General features: G+C 36.1%; 1 protein-coding gene across 9 annotated transcripts in view; it reads right to left on the bottom strand.

The window, feature by feature from the left end:
* Positions 1–14,035, bottom strand: part of LOC112569841 (ral GTPase-activating protein subunit alpha-1-like) — a 58,293-nt gene that overhangs the window by 28,196 nt on the left and 16,062 nt on the right. For 7 of the 9 annotated variants that reach the window (XM_025247861.1, XM_025247865.1, XM_025247859.1 and 4 more), the window contains 18 exons: positions 13,534–13,648; positions 13,007–13,159; positions 12,520–12,687; positions 10,320–10,436; positions 9,414–9,557; positions 8,628–8,807; positions 8,335–8,519; positions 5,999–6,097; positions 5,701–5,856; positions 5,403–5,534; positions 4,637–4,821; positions 4,215–4,323; positions 3,215–3,325; positions 2,838–2,906; positions 2,313–2,423; positions 846–1,076; positions 363–512; positions 70–123 (listed from right to left, as the gene is read on the bottom strand). In XM_025247861.1, coding sequence (XP_025103646.1) covers positions 70–123; positions 363–512; positions 846–1,076; positions 2,313–2,423; positions 2,838–2,906; positions 3,215–3,325; positions 4,215–4,323; positions 4,637–4,821; positions 5,403–5,534; positions 5,701–5,856; positions 5,999–6,097; positions 8,335–8,519; positions 8,628–8,807; positions 9,414–9,557; positions 10,320–10,436; positions 12,520–12,687; positions 13,007–13,159; positions 13,534–13,648 — 2,469 coding nt within the window. The remainder of the gene's footprint in view (positions 1–69; positions 124–362; positions 513–845; positions 1,077–2,312; positions 2,424–2,837; positions 2,907–3,214; positions 3,326–4,214; positions 4,324–4,636; positions 4,822–5,402; positions 5,535–5,700; positions 5,857–5,998; positions 6,098–8,334; positions 8,520–8,627; positions 8,808–9,413; positions 9,558–10,319; positions 10,437–12,519; positions 12,688–13,006; positions 13,160–13,533; positions 13,649–14,035) is intronic. The other 2 variants (XM_025247858.1, XM_025247864.1) reach the window with 2 other exon arrangements.

Consider the following 14,035-nt stretch of genomic DNA (forward strand, 5'->3'; position numbering starts at 1 on the left):
AAAAAAAAAAAAGGTTTCTCTAGTGGGACATGTATTTATTCAAATGCCATCAACAGAAGTTCCACTCACCACAGCTGGAAGCTCCACAAAGGAAATCAGGCATCGATGGTTGAGAATAAATAACTGAAAAGATGTTATAGAATAAACATTATGCTTCAAGCATAGCAATAACTACTGTGATAAAACTATAATCCTCTGGACATTAACAAACTTGCAACACCTTCAAAAAGATATCTGTACAATACAACCGCTTACACCAGGTCAGCAAACACTAATGTTTTAAAATTTATAGCCACTATCTTCATCCTCTAGACTCTTGAGGTATTGTGTGAGATGCAATGGCTGCAGCAAGGCATCACAACCTGGACATTAGGAGCACCAAAGATATCTGGTTTGAGATCATCTTCAATCATATCAGGCAAGTCATGGTGCTCTTGTATTGTGCTGTGGAGTCTTGCAGCCCCCAGGCCCATAGGGAAGTGGCTCAGATGATTGACCAGATGGGTCATCAACTGCAAAAAAAAAAAAAAACAAACTATCATTGCCACTTGTAAGCTTTAAAAAAAACCCATAACTTTTCAGCACTGAACATCCAATAAATATGCATGATGCTTTCTTCATTGGTTTAGCAGTGTCATCAATATCTCAACAATCAGACCCAAGTATTTTTTCAGGAATTAAAATAAAATGTATTCATTCATGTTACAAGATTGTAAATACATTCACCAAAAGCCACCATCTCTTTCATCTATCTTATTTGTCCATCTCTCGACTCACACGGACATGTTGTGGCACATAGAGTTCCCTTACTTTCTCAAATCACTAAGACATGTTAAGGCACATACTGATCTTGCTGCCAGTTTGACTATATCCGTCTCTGTCTTTGGTACAGACAAGATGGCTGACTTATAAGTCTCAGTAGCCTGATCAACAGTTACACCGTTGGCAGGCTTGCGTTCTTGAGACTGAGAATCCCAAATGTTGTTAAAATCAGTGTCCTGCATGAAGTCAGCAAGAGATTTGCTGACCCTTGATAAAGATGAAGAACTATGTCCGGTTACAGCGGAGTGAAGCACCTGTAACAAACAGGGCATCAAATGTCAACATCTACAGGGCCAAGTTAATAAATGCTTCTACTAAAAAGAAAAAAAAAAAAGGCAGGGCAAATGAAAAAAAAAAATTATGATATGCATTGAGCGAAACCGAGTAGGAATGAATCAACAAATGTCAGCCATTTTGGAGACGATGGAAGTGCTCATTGTTAGGGTTACGAACCAATCGGATTATGTCGTTTGAATTTTTTCACTGGAAACCACGATATAAGCCAATGGTAGTACACGATACAAAAAAGGGTGACCTGGTTTAGTTAAAAATATCTTGAAAGCTATTAGTAGCATTGGCCTTTGACTTAGTAGTGAGCTAGGGGAGAGAAAGCCAGTTCAAACGGTATCCAACATGTCAGCCTTTGTGCGATCGTGGCATGCGTAACAAAGGCTCAAACAAGAGCCATTTTCGGTATCAGTATGAGGCTTGGAGATAAAATTAGTTAGGGCAGGTGTGAAAAATGATTTCATTTAGCATCAAAACATACATTTTTCAACAAAAACACCCCGGAATCTGTTTTATAATATGTTAAAGTATGCAAATACGGTGTTATCTTGAATTTGACTAAGACACCCCAAAACCGCTATTTTCCTGAGTCGCCCCTGACCTTAAATAAAGCTACAGGAACATCAGCTTTACCACCAAGCTCTCATTGTCTTCAACCTGTTGCACAGTTGTGAATTATGGACCTTGCTCACAGAGGAGATTTGCATCCAGGCATTTGAAACAAATGGTTAAGGAGGCTTATTTGTATCTCATTCAAGGATGAAAACCCCCTCCCACCACCAAAATTAATGACTTCATACACAGGACTGTCATCACACTGGTGACCCTCCATCAAGCAGTGGAAACTGGCATAGTTTGATCACACTGAGATGCAAGACCCTAACAGTCCTTCAGGGATATGTGGAGGGAGGGCAACGTCAGGGCAAGTAAAAGAAGAATTGGCTAGCAAATATAAAGGACTGGACAGGTTGCTCAATGAGACTTGCTAGACGTAGCACAAAATCAGCCCCAATGGCATGCCTTAATCACCGCTGCGTCTCATCATGTGCCCCTTTTAACAGGCATCAGTGGGCTGACTTGTTCTGTGTCCAAATGGTGTCAGTTAAGGGAATGATGATGACAAAGCATATGAATACCCTTGTAACACACATGCAGAATTTTGAATCAGCCTGATTTCATTTATTTTATTTTCTTTTACTTACCCTGAAAACTTTATGAAGACAACACTTCTCAGAGTTGCTCGACTCCATCAACAACGTCAAAGGCATTTGCATGCACCACTCCACCATGCAAAACATCATCAGCACAATCAGCTGCAAGACACCAAAATTATCAATATAAGTACAAGCCTTAATCTGACCAAGATGATAAGAGGAGCAGAAATAATCTTTCAGTTACAGCTGTCTTCTTACTTCCTCTCCTCAATAGGTCTGAAATCTGGGCCAAGTCATTTACTTTGTCTATTTTTGCTGATGATTTTTTGATGTTAATATAGATTTTTATGATGACTAATCTGTAATAATTTTCAGAAAAGCTCACAATCTCAGGGGAACACCTGGAATCTTGATTAGATGCAAATCAAACAAATGTTATGTTTTGGCCTTAGCCGTAATTCTTCTAAATTTGATAATTTGCTATAATGATTACAGGAGACCTGTAAGGGTAAACAGATATGGTATTACTGCACAAGGACACTATTCTCAGATAGAAAAATCCTTTCTCCACACCCTTTTTTCTTCGTCTGATTTGTTTCCTTCTTGGGATTGGATCAGGGATGATACAGTAGTAGCAATGGCCTGTAAAATATGAAACACTCATTATAAAAAGTCAATATTCTGATTCTGAAGAAAACTGTAGGAAGGAGTTGCATGATCAAGTATCTTTCATATTCACATAGCATTCAGAAGATTAATAGACTTTATAGGCACCCTGTAAACAAGGAAGGAAAAAATCATAAATACTTGCAAAAGTAAGCTATAAAATACAGCCATTCAGAACAAATTCTCTGTGAAATAGGTTGTACATTATAAACAGAAAACAAAAACCCATAAAGTCAGTTTTCTTTTTTAATGCTTTTAATCAAGTCTCAATCCTATGATCATACCTCTGTGATTTTCTTTGGCATATGTGGGTGATATTGAAGCAGGCGTTCTGTGTGATCGCACAACAACATGAGCATATCCGAAGCAATTTTGGCAACTTTTTTGTTGATGCACTGTAAGATAAGCATATTAATACTGAAAACATTGACTTAACATTTTACAGGAAGTATGTGACTACCTGTCAAAAAAATGTGCACAGTCATAAAAACAGAAAAGCAATTTTTTAAAAATCATAAACATCATATTTTACACTTTGAGACCATCGAATAACATTTGGTGCAGGTTATTTCTCCTTTGGTATGTAACTACCAGTGGTGGTTATGGTGCCTTAGTTTAAAAAGAATGCACCAAATCAAGACAACCAATAAAAGAGAAACCTGCTGGTTATTCAAAAAGTATTTCTCTACATGAATTCTCCAAACACTTTTGAACATAGCGAGCATGCTATAGCTGTGTTCTTGAAGCAATAAAAAATAAATGTGCTGTCTACCCTTTGATTCTGATATCAGTTACCCATGTTACTTTATATTTACATATTAATAAAAATAACCCAACATGCAGGTGATCAATTTCAGGCTTGCTTTATAAATGTTAAGTATCTATAGCTTGTTGGTTGGGTTCATAGAATTTTAAAAATTCATGCCTTGCGATCCAGTTTTGCTTATATTGTTTCTGCAATTTTCAAATCTATGAAACTGCCTTACTTAAATAAAACCATGCAAATATTCTTGGAGTGATGGAAGCAAGAAATGGACTCTTTCAAACAGTATACTCATCTTCAACTCTTACTTGTAAATTAACTAAGCACAGGGTGAGTTTGAGTAAAGTAAATGTCGTAAATGAATGCTTTTTAAAAAACATCAGTTTTTTTAATAAACATTCAAGATGTTGAAAAACAATACACAAAATTTTAGGAGAGATGAACTGATTGAGTCTTGGTTTGCTTCTAAGTGAAAAATATAAGGCAAAAATAAATTTATAAAAAAAGGAGAAAATATTTACCATCAGGGCACCCAGAAGTACATTAATTGCCTCCTTCATCTTGGGATGATGGGTGCCATGTGTCAGTTCTCCATAAAGGAAAATACCAATACTGCTAACAGCCACACACCTGATGGATGGAGGAGAAGTGGGGAGGGGTGTGTGTCAGAAAAACCAATTTACAATAAGCAAGTGGTGACTTGTACGAGTCTCTTCTTCAGGAGAATGATAGAATGATATACTTCTGAGAATACAAAAGAAAACAATGAGCGATGAAAGCTTTTATATATTTGTAAATTTTTCTTTTGCTTTGAAGGAAAATGTGAGTGTCATGCAAATCTGATGCCATTTAAGAAAAAAATTGGTGAGAAGTAGGAGAATAAATGCACTCCAGAAAAAAAAAGTGCTGTTTTACTGCAGCCTTGAATGACACCCATGCACACCTGGCCAGACCAGCTGGCTCCCGTTTTCCAGCCTTTAGCAGCATATCCACAATGAGGTCCTTCAGCTCATCAGCCAGCAATGTGGTTGTGGTCAATGTCTTAGGTTCCAGAACCACCATATTTCCGTAGTGGTTGGGAAAGGATAGCAGTGTTCCCAGAATTGAGACCGCTTCAGCTCTAGGAGGCTGCAAAAAGTAAAGGTGAATATGCATGAATAGCACTAGGAATAGGCCAGCCTCACATTCATGAAGCTGAAGTTTAAAGGCAGGGAAAATGTAATTTGTGTTTCCATTCTATATATGCTATGTTTTAACAGATCAAAGAATTGTCTTCTGAAATGTGAATGTTTAAGCAACAGAACCTCATTCTTTAGGACTGATGATATCATATGATTTCTATAAAAAAAAATGTACACACCTGAGAAGTTTTGCCCTCAAAAACTAAATACAAAATGGAAAACAAAACTATGGCACATTGTTCATAGATGATATGAGAATCAGTAAGTCTAATGTGTAAATATTTCACTGACACACCAGTGGGGTGGGGGGGGGGAACTAGCACACAGCTCTAATAACTCTTTATTTTTCAACTTGCATTCCCATTTTTTCCCCCATCTCTACCCTACTTTCTCCTTCCTACCCCTTCCTACTGTGTGTGTGAGAATGACAGCAAGAGAGAAAAGGCAGAGATATTTTTAAGTGTAGGGCCTTGCGTTCACAAACATACATGTCTGTGAAAGACTAAATGATCAAAAAGCTATGGCTACCTTCTTGTAGTCTAAGGCAGAGATAATTGTCCCTGCTGCACTGATAAAATCTGGTATAAGCATGAATGAGCCAGGCAAGAGCATAGAGAAAAAACGAGGTCCACAATTGCTGACCAGGGCATTAGGGACATCCTGCAAGGCAAAAAGAAAAGAAAAAAGTTGTCAAGATGCAATATCCAAATGTAAGGCAGGTTTTCTGACCTGAAATCTGCATTGTATACTCAAGTCCAAACTAACACTTTTCACCAACTTACAATGTGGAAAAACAAACAGAAAAAGTAGAAATAATCTATCTGACCTGATCATTTGAAATGAGCCCAATGTGCAGCACATTGTAGAAACGTGCCAGCAGAGGACGTGATGGTAAAACTTCATGCGGCCGTAGCATCATTTGACAGATCAACTGATATGCTAATAACTTTCCCTTTTTGAATTTGTCACTTAGTTGTAGGCACTGCCAATAACAAAAAAACAACACATCTTCAGAATGGATCTGTGATGAAGTTTTGCACATCAACTTTTTGTTTTATGAAAAAATGGTATTGTGCCCCCAAAAGGAAAAGATAAAATTAACAGGAAAACAAAAAGACTCTTACCTCAAACAACCATGAAGCAAAGATATGTGTTGGTGGGATAAGCTCAGATGGTGGGGGAGTAGACATGTTGTCTGGGGTGACTCCTTGATTATCACTTATCTGCAAGACATTAAGCTCTATGTGCCATCATCATACTAAAATTGTTCTTCATACTTGCAAAACATACAGTTACTTGTAGCTGCAATTCATTTATTTATGCAAACAAGAAGAATCTATCAGCTAATCGTTAATGGTTACTGATTAGCATATTTCTTGTTATCCTTTAGGTTAAATGCACTGGGATTGTACCACAGCCTAACAATGGCGATGCAACTTTAGGATGTTGAATGAAAAGCTGGCTGATGATAATGTCATTTAATTCTTTACAACTTAGTTATCAGTGAGAAGCTTGAACTGTAAAGCATTTATTTTACAGTAAAACTTCTTTACAATCAGTTAGTAACTCAGAGGGGCCATAGTAGGGAGATCAACCAGTCTACTTTCATTCCACAAACCATGATTTCAAACATCTATAAATTCAAGTTCATTTATTTAAACGTTTAAATAATGCTCTTAAAAACCATATCATTATGTTTGTTTTGTCATTTTCGCTTTTGCTTGGTCATGCATATTCCACCAATGTTGAATGAAGATTTATAGGGGAGCTCTCCAGGTAAGAGCAATTGATTAATACCTATGTACTGTGGTTGACAAAGACACTCTCTTAAAAGGCACTATTTGTGTTTTTGAACGTGATTTCTGCAAAAAGTCGCAAATAAGAAAGCACAAGTTGGTCACAATAATTTTACTTTTAATGACATGTGACTTCTGCAATAGCTCATTAATAAAACACAATTAACTGATATAAGCAGATAAAGAGACAACAATGAACAAGCGCCAGTATTTTCAACCAAAACCATTTCACCCTGGCTATTTCAACCTCCCGCCTGAGTCAAATCAACCCAGCTATGACCAAACATCTAGCGTAAGACATGTCCCAAACTGAAAATCTAATCAACCAGACTTAGGCTAAATGAATGCCCTAGGCGTAACACCAGTTTCATATTAATCAAATATCTGCATATACATTTAATAAGATAACACTTTATTTATCATAGAGGGATATGGATCTAAAAACATATGATTGAGGACAAAAGTTTTTTTAAAACAAGAAATTGATTTAAGAAAAATTTCTTTATGCACCATTGTGAGATTTTAACCAAATGTCTTTAGAAACATTTAAAAAAATTGTGTTGTGCTCCATTGTTTGATTTTTTTGTTTTGTTCTCCGAATGTGTTGATAATTTTTCATGTTAACAGCTAACCTTATCAATGGAAATTGACTTATCTTTTGAGCCTGGATAGCTTCAACTTTCAGTGTTGGGATGATATAGTAGAAATGATTGAAGCAATATGGTTAAGACTGAAATGACAGGTGATCCGTATAACAAGAGGTCTCTTTCAATATGTACTTATTTCATATCATTTTGATCATTTAATCGTAAAACAAGGTAAACGATCACCCAGAAGCAGTCTATTTTAAAATATACTTAACTTTTTTCAAGACGCAACTTTTACCAAAAAGTTGTAATAGAGCACAAACTGCTGGTCGTGTCAGGTTTGAGAGGTAGTCGTAATAGAGATCACTTTTATAAAGCAAAGTACATCTGTGATAAATTTTTGGGTTGTAACTAAGAGGGAAATTACAAGATGGGAAATTCTTCACAAAGATGTTTCATTGCATAAGAAAACTCAAGAGGAGAAAGAAGAAAATGCACCATTTAGTTCTAGTTGCTGTTATTTTCATTACACCATTACTCAAATTTAACATAGCTGATTTCATATCTTTAAAGCTCTAGAGGGATGCAAAAATTTTTTCAAAGGACTGGGCTTATTATTTAATGCTCTTTTCCAAAATCACATCCAGCCCATTTATTTGGAAAAAAAAAGTTTTGGACTCTTCTAGACCTTTAAAAAGTAATGGGTAATTAATGAAAAAGTAAATGACAATTAAAAAAATTTATTATAAAAAAATTAATTCCTGACTTGTATAATGTAATGCTGTTTCCTTGAACGCATCTGTTGCCCTTCAAGAAAAAGGCAATGCTTATAGAAATCCCTCACAAGACTCGTCTTCTGAATAATACCACTGGTTGTCTTCTAAGTGGCAACCCATCAAGAGTATGTTAACATCCTGTACCTGGGGATATTTATATGGAAAAGCACTGCCTGAGCCTTTTAACTATAGCTAATAGATAGAGTCAGTGAGTTACTGTCACAATGTTATTAAAAACATTGTAAACATCACCTCGGTGTAGTTCGTAATTGTTTTATGCAATAAGCACAAAGGCACTAACCCGGAAAAGGGTGTCTTGGAGATCACAGAGGTAGTCAAAGACTGTGGCATGAATTTCAGGGTCCTCAATTTTGTTGACATCCCCAAGAATGCCCAGCATTCGTTGCCACAAAACCACAGCGACATCAGGTGTCCAGCCTGGAAGGTTGCCCCCTGCCATGACACTCTTCATTTCCAGAAATGAATCTGCAAAGAAGGTTATCACAATGAGGACTGAAGCTGGATTGATTTTCATTCTTTAGGAAAACAGGTTATCACTTACAGCATGTAATATTTTGGTCATTAACGTCTCACCTCTGTTCATTGTGGTATCTTGATTTGAAGCAACCATATCTATATGCAAGCTATCACGGTCTGGTGTAGGGCTGTCCTTGGGCTGGGCATCTGATATGAGCTCACTTGTGGGTGATGGGGTACGACTACCTGACTTGGACTGTGCTGAGTGCATGGATGTTGGAGATGGACTCCTTGATTCTGTACATAAAAGTCACAGTATGTTTAAGCAGTGTTTCACGTTGATTTATATAAACATGAATCTTCTATAAAAAAAAACAACTTACCAGACACCAACACAAATACAGTAAACCTCCCTATCTCACCAAAATCAGGTCACAACTAAGAAGGAGATTACCAATCTGCTTTCATTCTAAGAACAATGACTTAAAGTAGCTAAAAATTCAAGTTAATATTTTTAAACATGATTTCTACAAAGTGTCGCAATAATTACAAACTGTTGGTCATAAAAATTTGTATTTTTATAAACACATGACTTCTGAAATTAAAAGAAAACAAACAAAAAAACAATTGACTGATACACTCTGGTGATGAGTCAACAATAAATGGGAGGTGAAGGAGGGGGCGGGGCCAAAAACCATATTTCCCTTCATGAGATTTTAACCAAACGCCAACTTAGTTAATATGAACCTTCAAACTAAAGAATAATGAAAATAAAAGCTTTTTAAAAACAAAACAAACATGCACCATTGTATTTTCTGAATATTTATTCCCAAGTGGCCATTTTTGTTCTGTAAGATGGTGGCTAAAATCCCACTTAACTCCAAGAAACTAGCATAGACTTACGTCTGGAAGACTGATACAGAGCCGGATGATGCTGGTGATGGAGAATATGGTCACAGGGCATTGCTGCTAGTTCAGCTGTGCACACAGCTGTAATTGCTGTCACTTCTTGGTCCTCTACGGCCTGACTGGCCCCAGATAATGACACTGTAAAGTTTATGGGTATTTTATCAAGCGTATTCTAATTGAATGATCTTGAAAGTATTTTGCAACAGGTTTGCTTTCATTTCTAAAACTCAAGTACTTACTTCTTTCTGTTTGGAAAATGAAGTTAGTAGAAAGTAATTTGACTGCAAACTGTAGAAACCCAATAAAATAAGTTTTTTTCTATTAAATAGGTCACACACATATATATATAATTTGTCATTCTTTGAAAATGCTTAAAAACAGTTGAAAGCAAAAAACTGTTACCAATCTGCAAGTGAATGGAAACTGTAACAAAGATTGTCCCCTTGTCTCCTATTGTTATTGATACATTTTACACTACTAAACTGGACATTTTACATAAGTACTATGACGAAAAAGCAAATCAAAACTGTAAAAACCACAAAACAAGTCTTCAAATCACAAGCCAGATATGTGGATATAAAAATATGTGCATGAAGTGGCAGCACACAGCAAAACAGATTCTTAAAGTAACTACATCTCTTACACTGTTCACTCACGTGTCCATGTTATGTATGTACAGGACAAACACACCAGCACATGCACACATGTGCCCTCACACACACACACATATGAATGGATTCAACATCCTCCAACATGTAAAAGCACATGCATGCACACATACATCCGCTCCCCCACCCCATAAACATACCTTGAAAACAAAGATAATGATTAAAAAGAAATGCCCCCCCAAAAATAAAAAAATAAAAAAAGGTAAATGTGAGCAAACATGTCAAGACCTACCCAGTGGTTGTGGCTGGGCAGGCTGGCTATCTAGCACGTCACATGCTGTTAACATGGTATTATCGGCCTCAGGCTCTGCAGTGGCATTGCTGTTACTTTCGCTAATAAAGCTTGCACCTGGACATTGCATCCCACGAAAACTCTCACATTGAGACAAAAATATTTTACACCCTAAATACCAATGCCATGCACAACAATGAACAGATGCATTCTAATTAAACAAACAAACAAAAAAAAAAGAACATTTCTGCGGTATGGAAAGATGAAACACAGACTTGCACAGACTGCAAGAAATATAGGAACAAACCCTCCTACCTCTCCTACAAAAAAACCAAAAACAAAAAGGTTTGTCTTCTCATTTGTTTTTTGTCCCCCCCCCCAAGCCTATTGTAATAATAATAATAAATTGATTTATATAGTGCTTTACCCCCACCATCAAAGGCAGGTACAAAAAGAAAACACACAGCTGGTCTCAAAGCAAAATTGATAGTGAAACCTATAGCTGTAGCTCCTTGTGTGGAAAACAGGATGAATGCCATCAGTATATATGTGTTCTTCAGCCTTGTTAAGCCTTTGCAGGTGACAGTACAGTCATAGATATAGAGATCAAAGGTGACACATTTTTTAGGATGAAGGCACGTCTCAGAAGTTTGCTCAAGGTGCACAGTGGACACAAGGATTAAGAACCATGTACATAGTCACAGAAACCTGCATGCTGTAGGCTTTAGAGCCATCCATAATCCTAACCCAAAAAATCAAATTACAGTTGCATTGTGAAATACACCACACTGTACAGCTAATGAAGAAATAAGGGAAATGTGTGTCTCATGACAAAATATGACCACACCTTCACTTTCCAGTCATCTACCATCCTTCACTAAGAGTTACTACAAGAAAACATATGAAGTGCTTTTTTCAGAATGCAGAATTTAACAGATCATGAAATGCTTTATAAAATGGTGCATTAGTTATCTCTATTTTTAAATACAACACACTTTTGTGCAAATTTCTGCACAGATATCATGATGAGGAAACGAGTTAAAGGCATGCATAGATAACTGCTTTTTGAAAGTAAAAGTAATCCAGGATCTAAACAATCAATTACAGCTTTGCTAAGAAATTACAAAATCGAGAAAATCTATTCATCGTTGAATTTGAAAAGGTCTGCTATCAAGCTATTATTGTAAGATTTCCCTCACTACCTATTTGATTGTTATGATAATGCAATAACTGGTTGACAAAAGTCAAGGACTGCAGATTTCAGGTGTACATTTAATGACAAGAGAAATAATGAATAGTGAGCATTGCTGTTTCCTAATCCTTCCCTCAAAAGTTTATTTACACCGTTTTCTTTGTGAATTATTACAATTTTCTTTTCATCAGACTCCCATATCTTGCCAAAGACTCTTCACTGTTCTTCTCTCAGGTGAGACGTACTAGTCTTCAGGTTCATCTAAAATGGGAGAGAAAAGATCTGTTGGGAGCCAGAGCTAACTGACAATATGATTAGACCACATTTTAAGTTCTCCTTGATGTCAACTGCCAGGATGATGTTTTACAATGCTGCTGTGTCTTTAACAGGTTTTGTTCATTGTAGTGTGGTGTAACGCTAAATTTTTGTCGAAAATAGACGAGGATATGGCCCAGATCTATGACTAAGATCATTTACAAAACAATAGAAACAACATCAAAACAACCCTTTCTCCCAAAACAAAATTCAAAATACAGCTGAATGTAAACTATGTCGGTTGCTACTATTGAAAAATGTATAATGAAGTTGACTAGATGACAAGAAAACAGCTCATTCAAGCGTATGCAGGAAAATCAAGGAACACAAAGCAACCAAAAACAATAGTGATTTACAATCTGGGTTCTGCTCAAGTAGGGTTAGGTGAACCCATCTAAGCAGTTCCAAAAATTAACCGAATGCATTGCCTATGCAGGTTCTGCCAAAATGAGATTGCTTACTCAAAAAGTAAAAGGGAATTTATGTACTATAACAGTTCATACAAAATTATTCTCACAGACAAGGGGACAAAAGCATAAGGCAGGTGTTAATACTGTTAACAACAAGAGTTAGAATTTTATCACACCATCCAGGATACATAAATGTTCTCTTTAATATGGGTGAACATGCTTTAATGTTTATTTTCTTTTTTTAAAAAAACGCTAAAAACAAAAAAACAAAAAAAAAAATTACCTCGTAGTTTCTCGATCAGGTCTCGAGGATCCGTTATGTTTCCTTCACTGCTGCTGCGAACTAGCATTTCTGCAGCATTTGAACCACACCGTGAGTGAGATGGTGATGGCTCTCCACTAAGCGATCTCTGTTTGGTCAGATCTGGCCGTACCCGGCTACCTCCTGCACCTTGATATTAGGGGAAAATGGGAAAAGGATACAGATTTGTAAGCCAGTAAAAGCTAAGAATCTAAATATATCTGATCAATATCTTTCCCATAAAAATGACTGAGAAGCATTACTTTAAAAAATAATGAAGCATAAAAAACTCATAGCTACTTAATATTTTCATCTTACAGTGAAATACTGAAAAATAAATGTCAAGTTTACATTCTAAAACTTCGAAAAGGCACAAAAAAATTATAAAAAGAGAAAAAAGTGAACTGATGAATATGAGTCTCTTTCAGCAAGCCAAAACTTTAAAATAAAACAAGTGGAAATAAATCACCATCACTCTTAAACCGTCCACGTTCCAAAGAAGAAGTCTCAGGTGCAGGGGCACTGTTGGTAGAACCACGCAATGTGTTTGCCATCTGCCCATCACTTCGGCTCCAGCCACGAGAAAAGCTCTTGTCAGTTGCAGATTTCATCTTTGTTGATTCTGCAATAGGTAATGAGTGACATGGATACCATGATCTGTGGAATCTTTTATAATAATTTTAAACATATCAGTTTCTAACACAGAATGGCTAAAATCATACAAAGTGTACATAACATTTAATAAACATATATATACACAATGCCTATGATATGAAATTATTTATAAATATAATTCTTTTAATATTATGGTAATCATTAAATAATGTTATATGCCAAGAATAATGAATGGAAATTTACACGTAGAATGAGTTAAAGGCAAAGAAAAAGGAAAAAACTGTTAATAATAAAATGATATAAACATAAAAATATGAGGGAATTAAGATAAAAAGTGAGGTTATACAGGCATGCCCTACAGAACTTGCACAATTCTCCCACCTTTCCCTCGTCTTCGTTTCTCTTTCTGTTCACTCAACCGTTCTAATGGTAGATCCTGCAGGTCTAGGCCATACACTTGCCGTGCAAGAACCCTTGTCAGTGTTTCCATGGTTTTCTATGTAAGTTAAAAAAAAAATATTATAGTGATATTCTACTTTCAGTTTAAGTTCAAGCATTATTTCTCTATTGACAATGATGTGGCTGAGAATAATTACATTGTTTTGTGACTGAGAACTGGTATACAGTGTCAAATTTTAAAAGTATCATTCTCCATCATAAAACTTATCATGTGGATGACACTGATTTCATGCATTCATTGCAAAAATTTAGAAATTCATCAAAGAAAATATAAATTCATTCCAACTGTTAAGTATAATTATGTGCGGGATCTTCTACAACACATTGCCCAAGGAAATGCATCATATTTAATACTCCAAAACTATATTTAAAAAAGTTGTTTTTCATGTACTATTTTTTTAATGGAGTTACCTCCCTTAAAACA

Source organism: Pomacea canaliculata, linkage group LG8 (assembly GCF_003073045.1).
Source record: "Pomacea canaliculata isolate SZHN2017 linkage group LG8, ASM307304v1, whole genome shotgun sequence".
Lineage (NCBI taxonomy): Eukaryota > Metazoa > Mollusca > Gastropoda > Architaenioglossa > Ampullariidae > Pomacea > Pomacea canaliculata.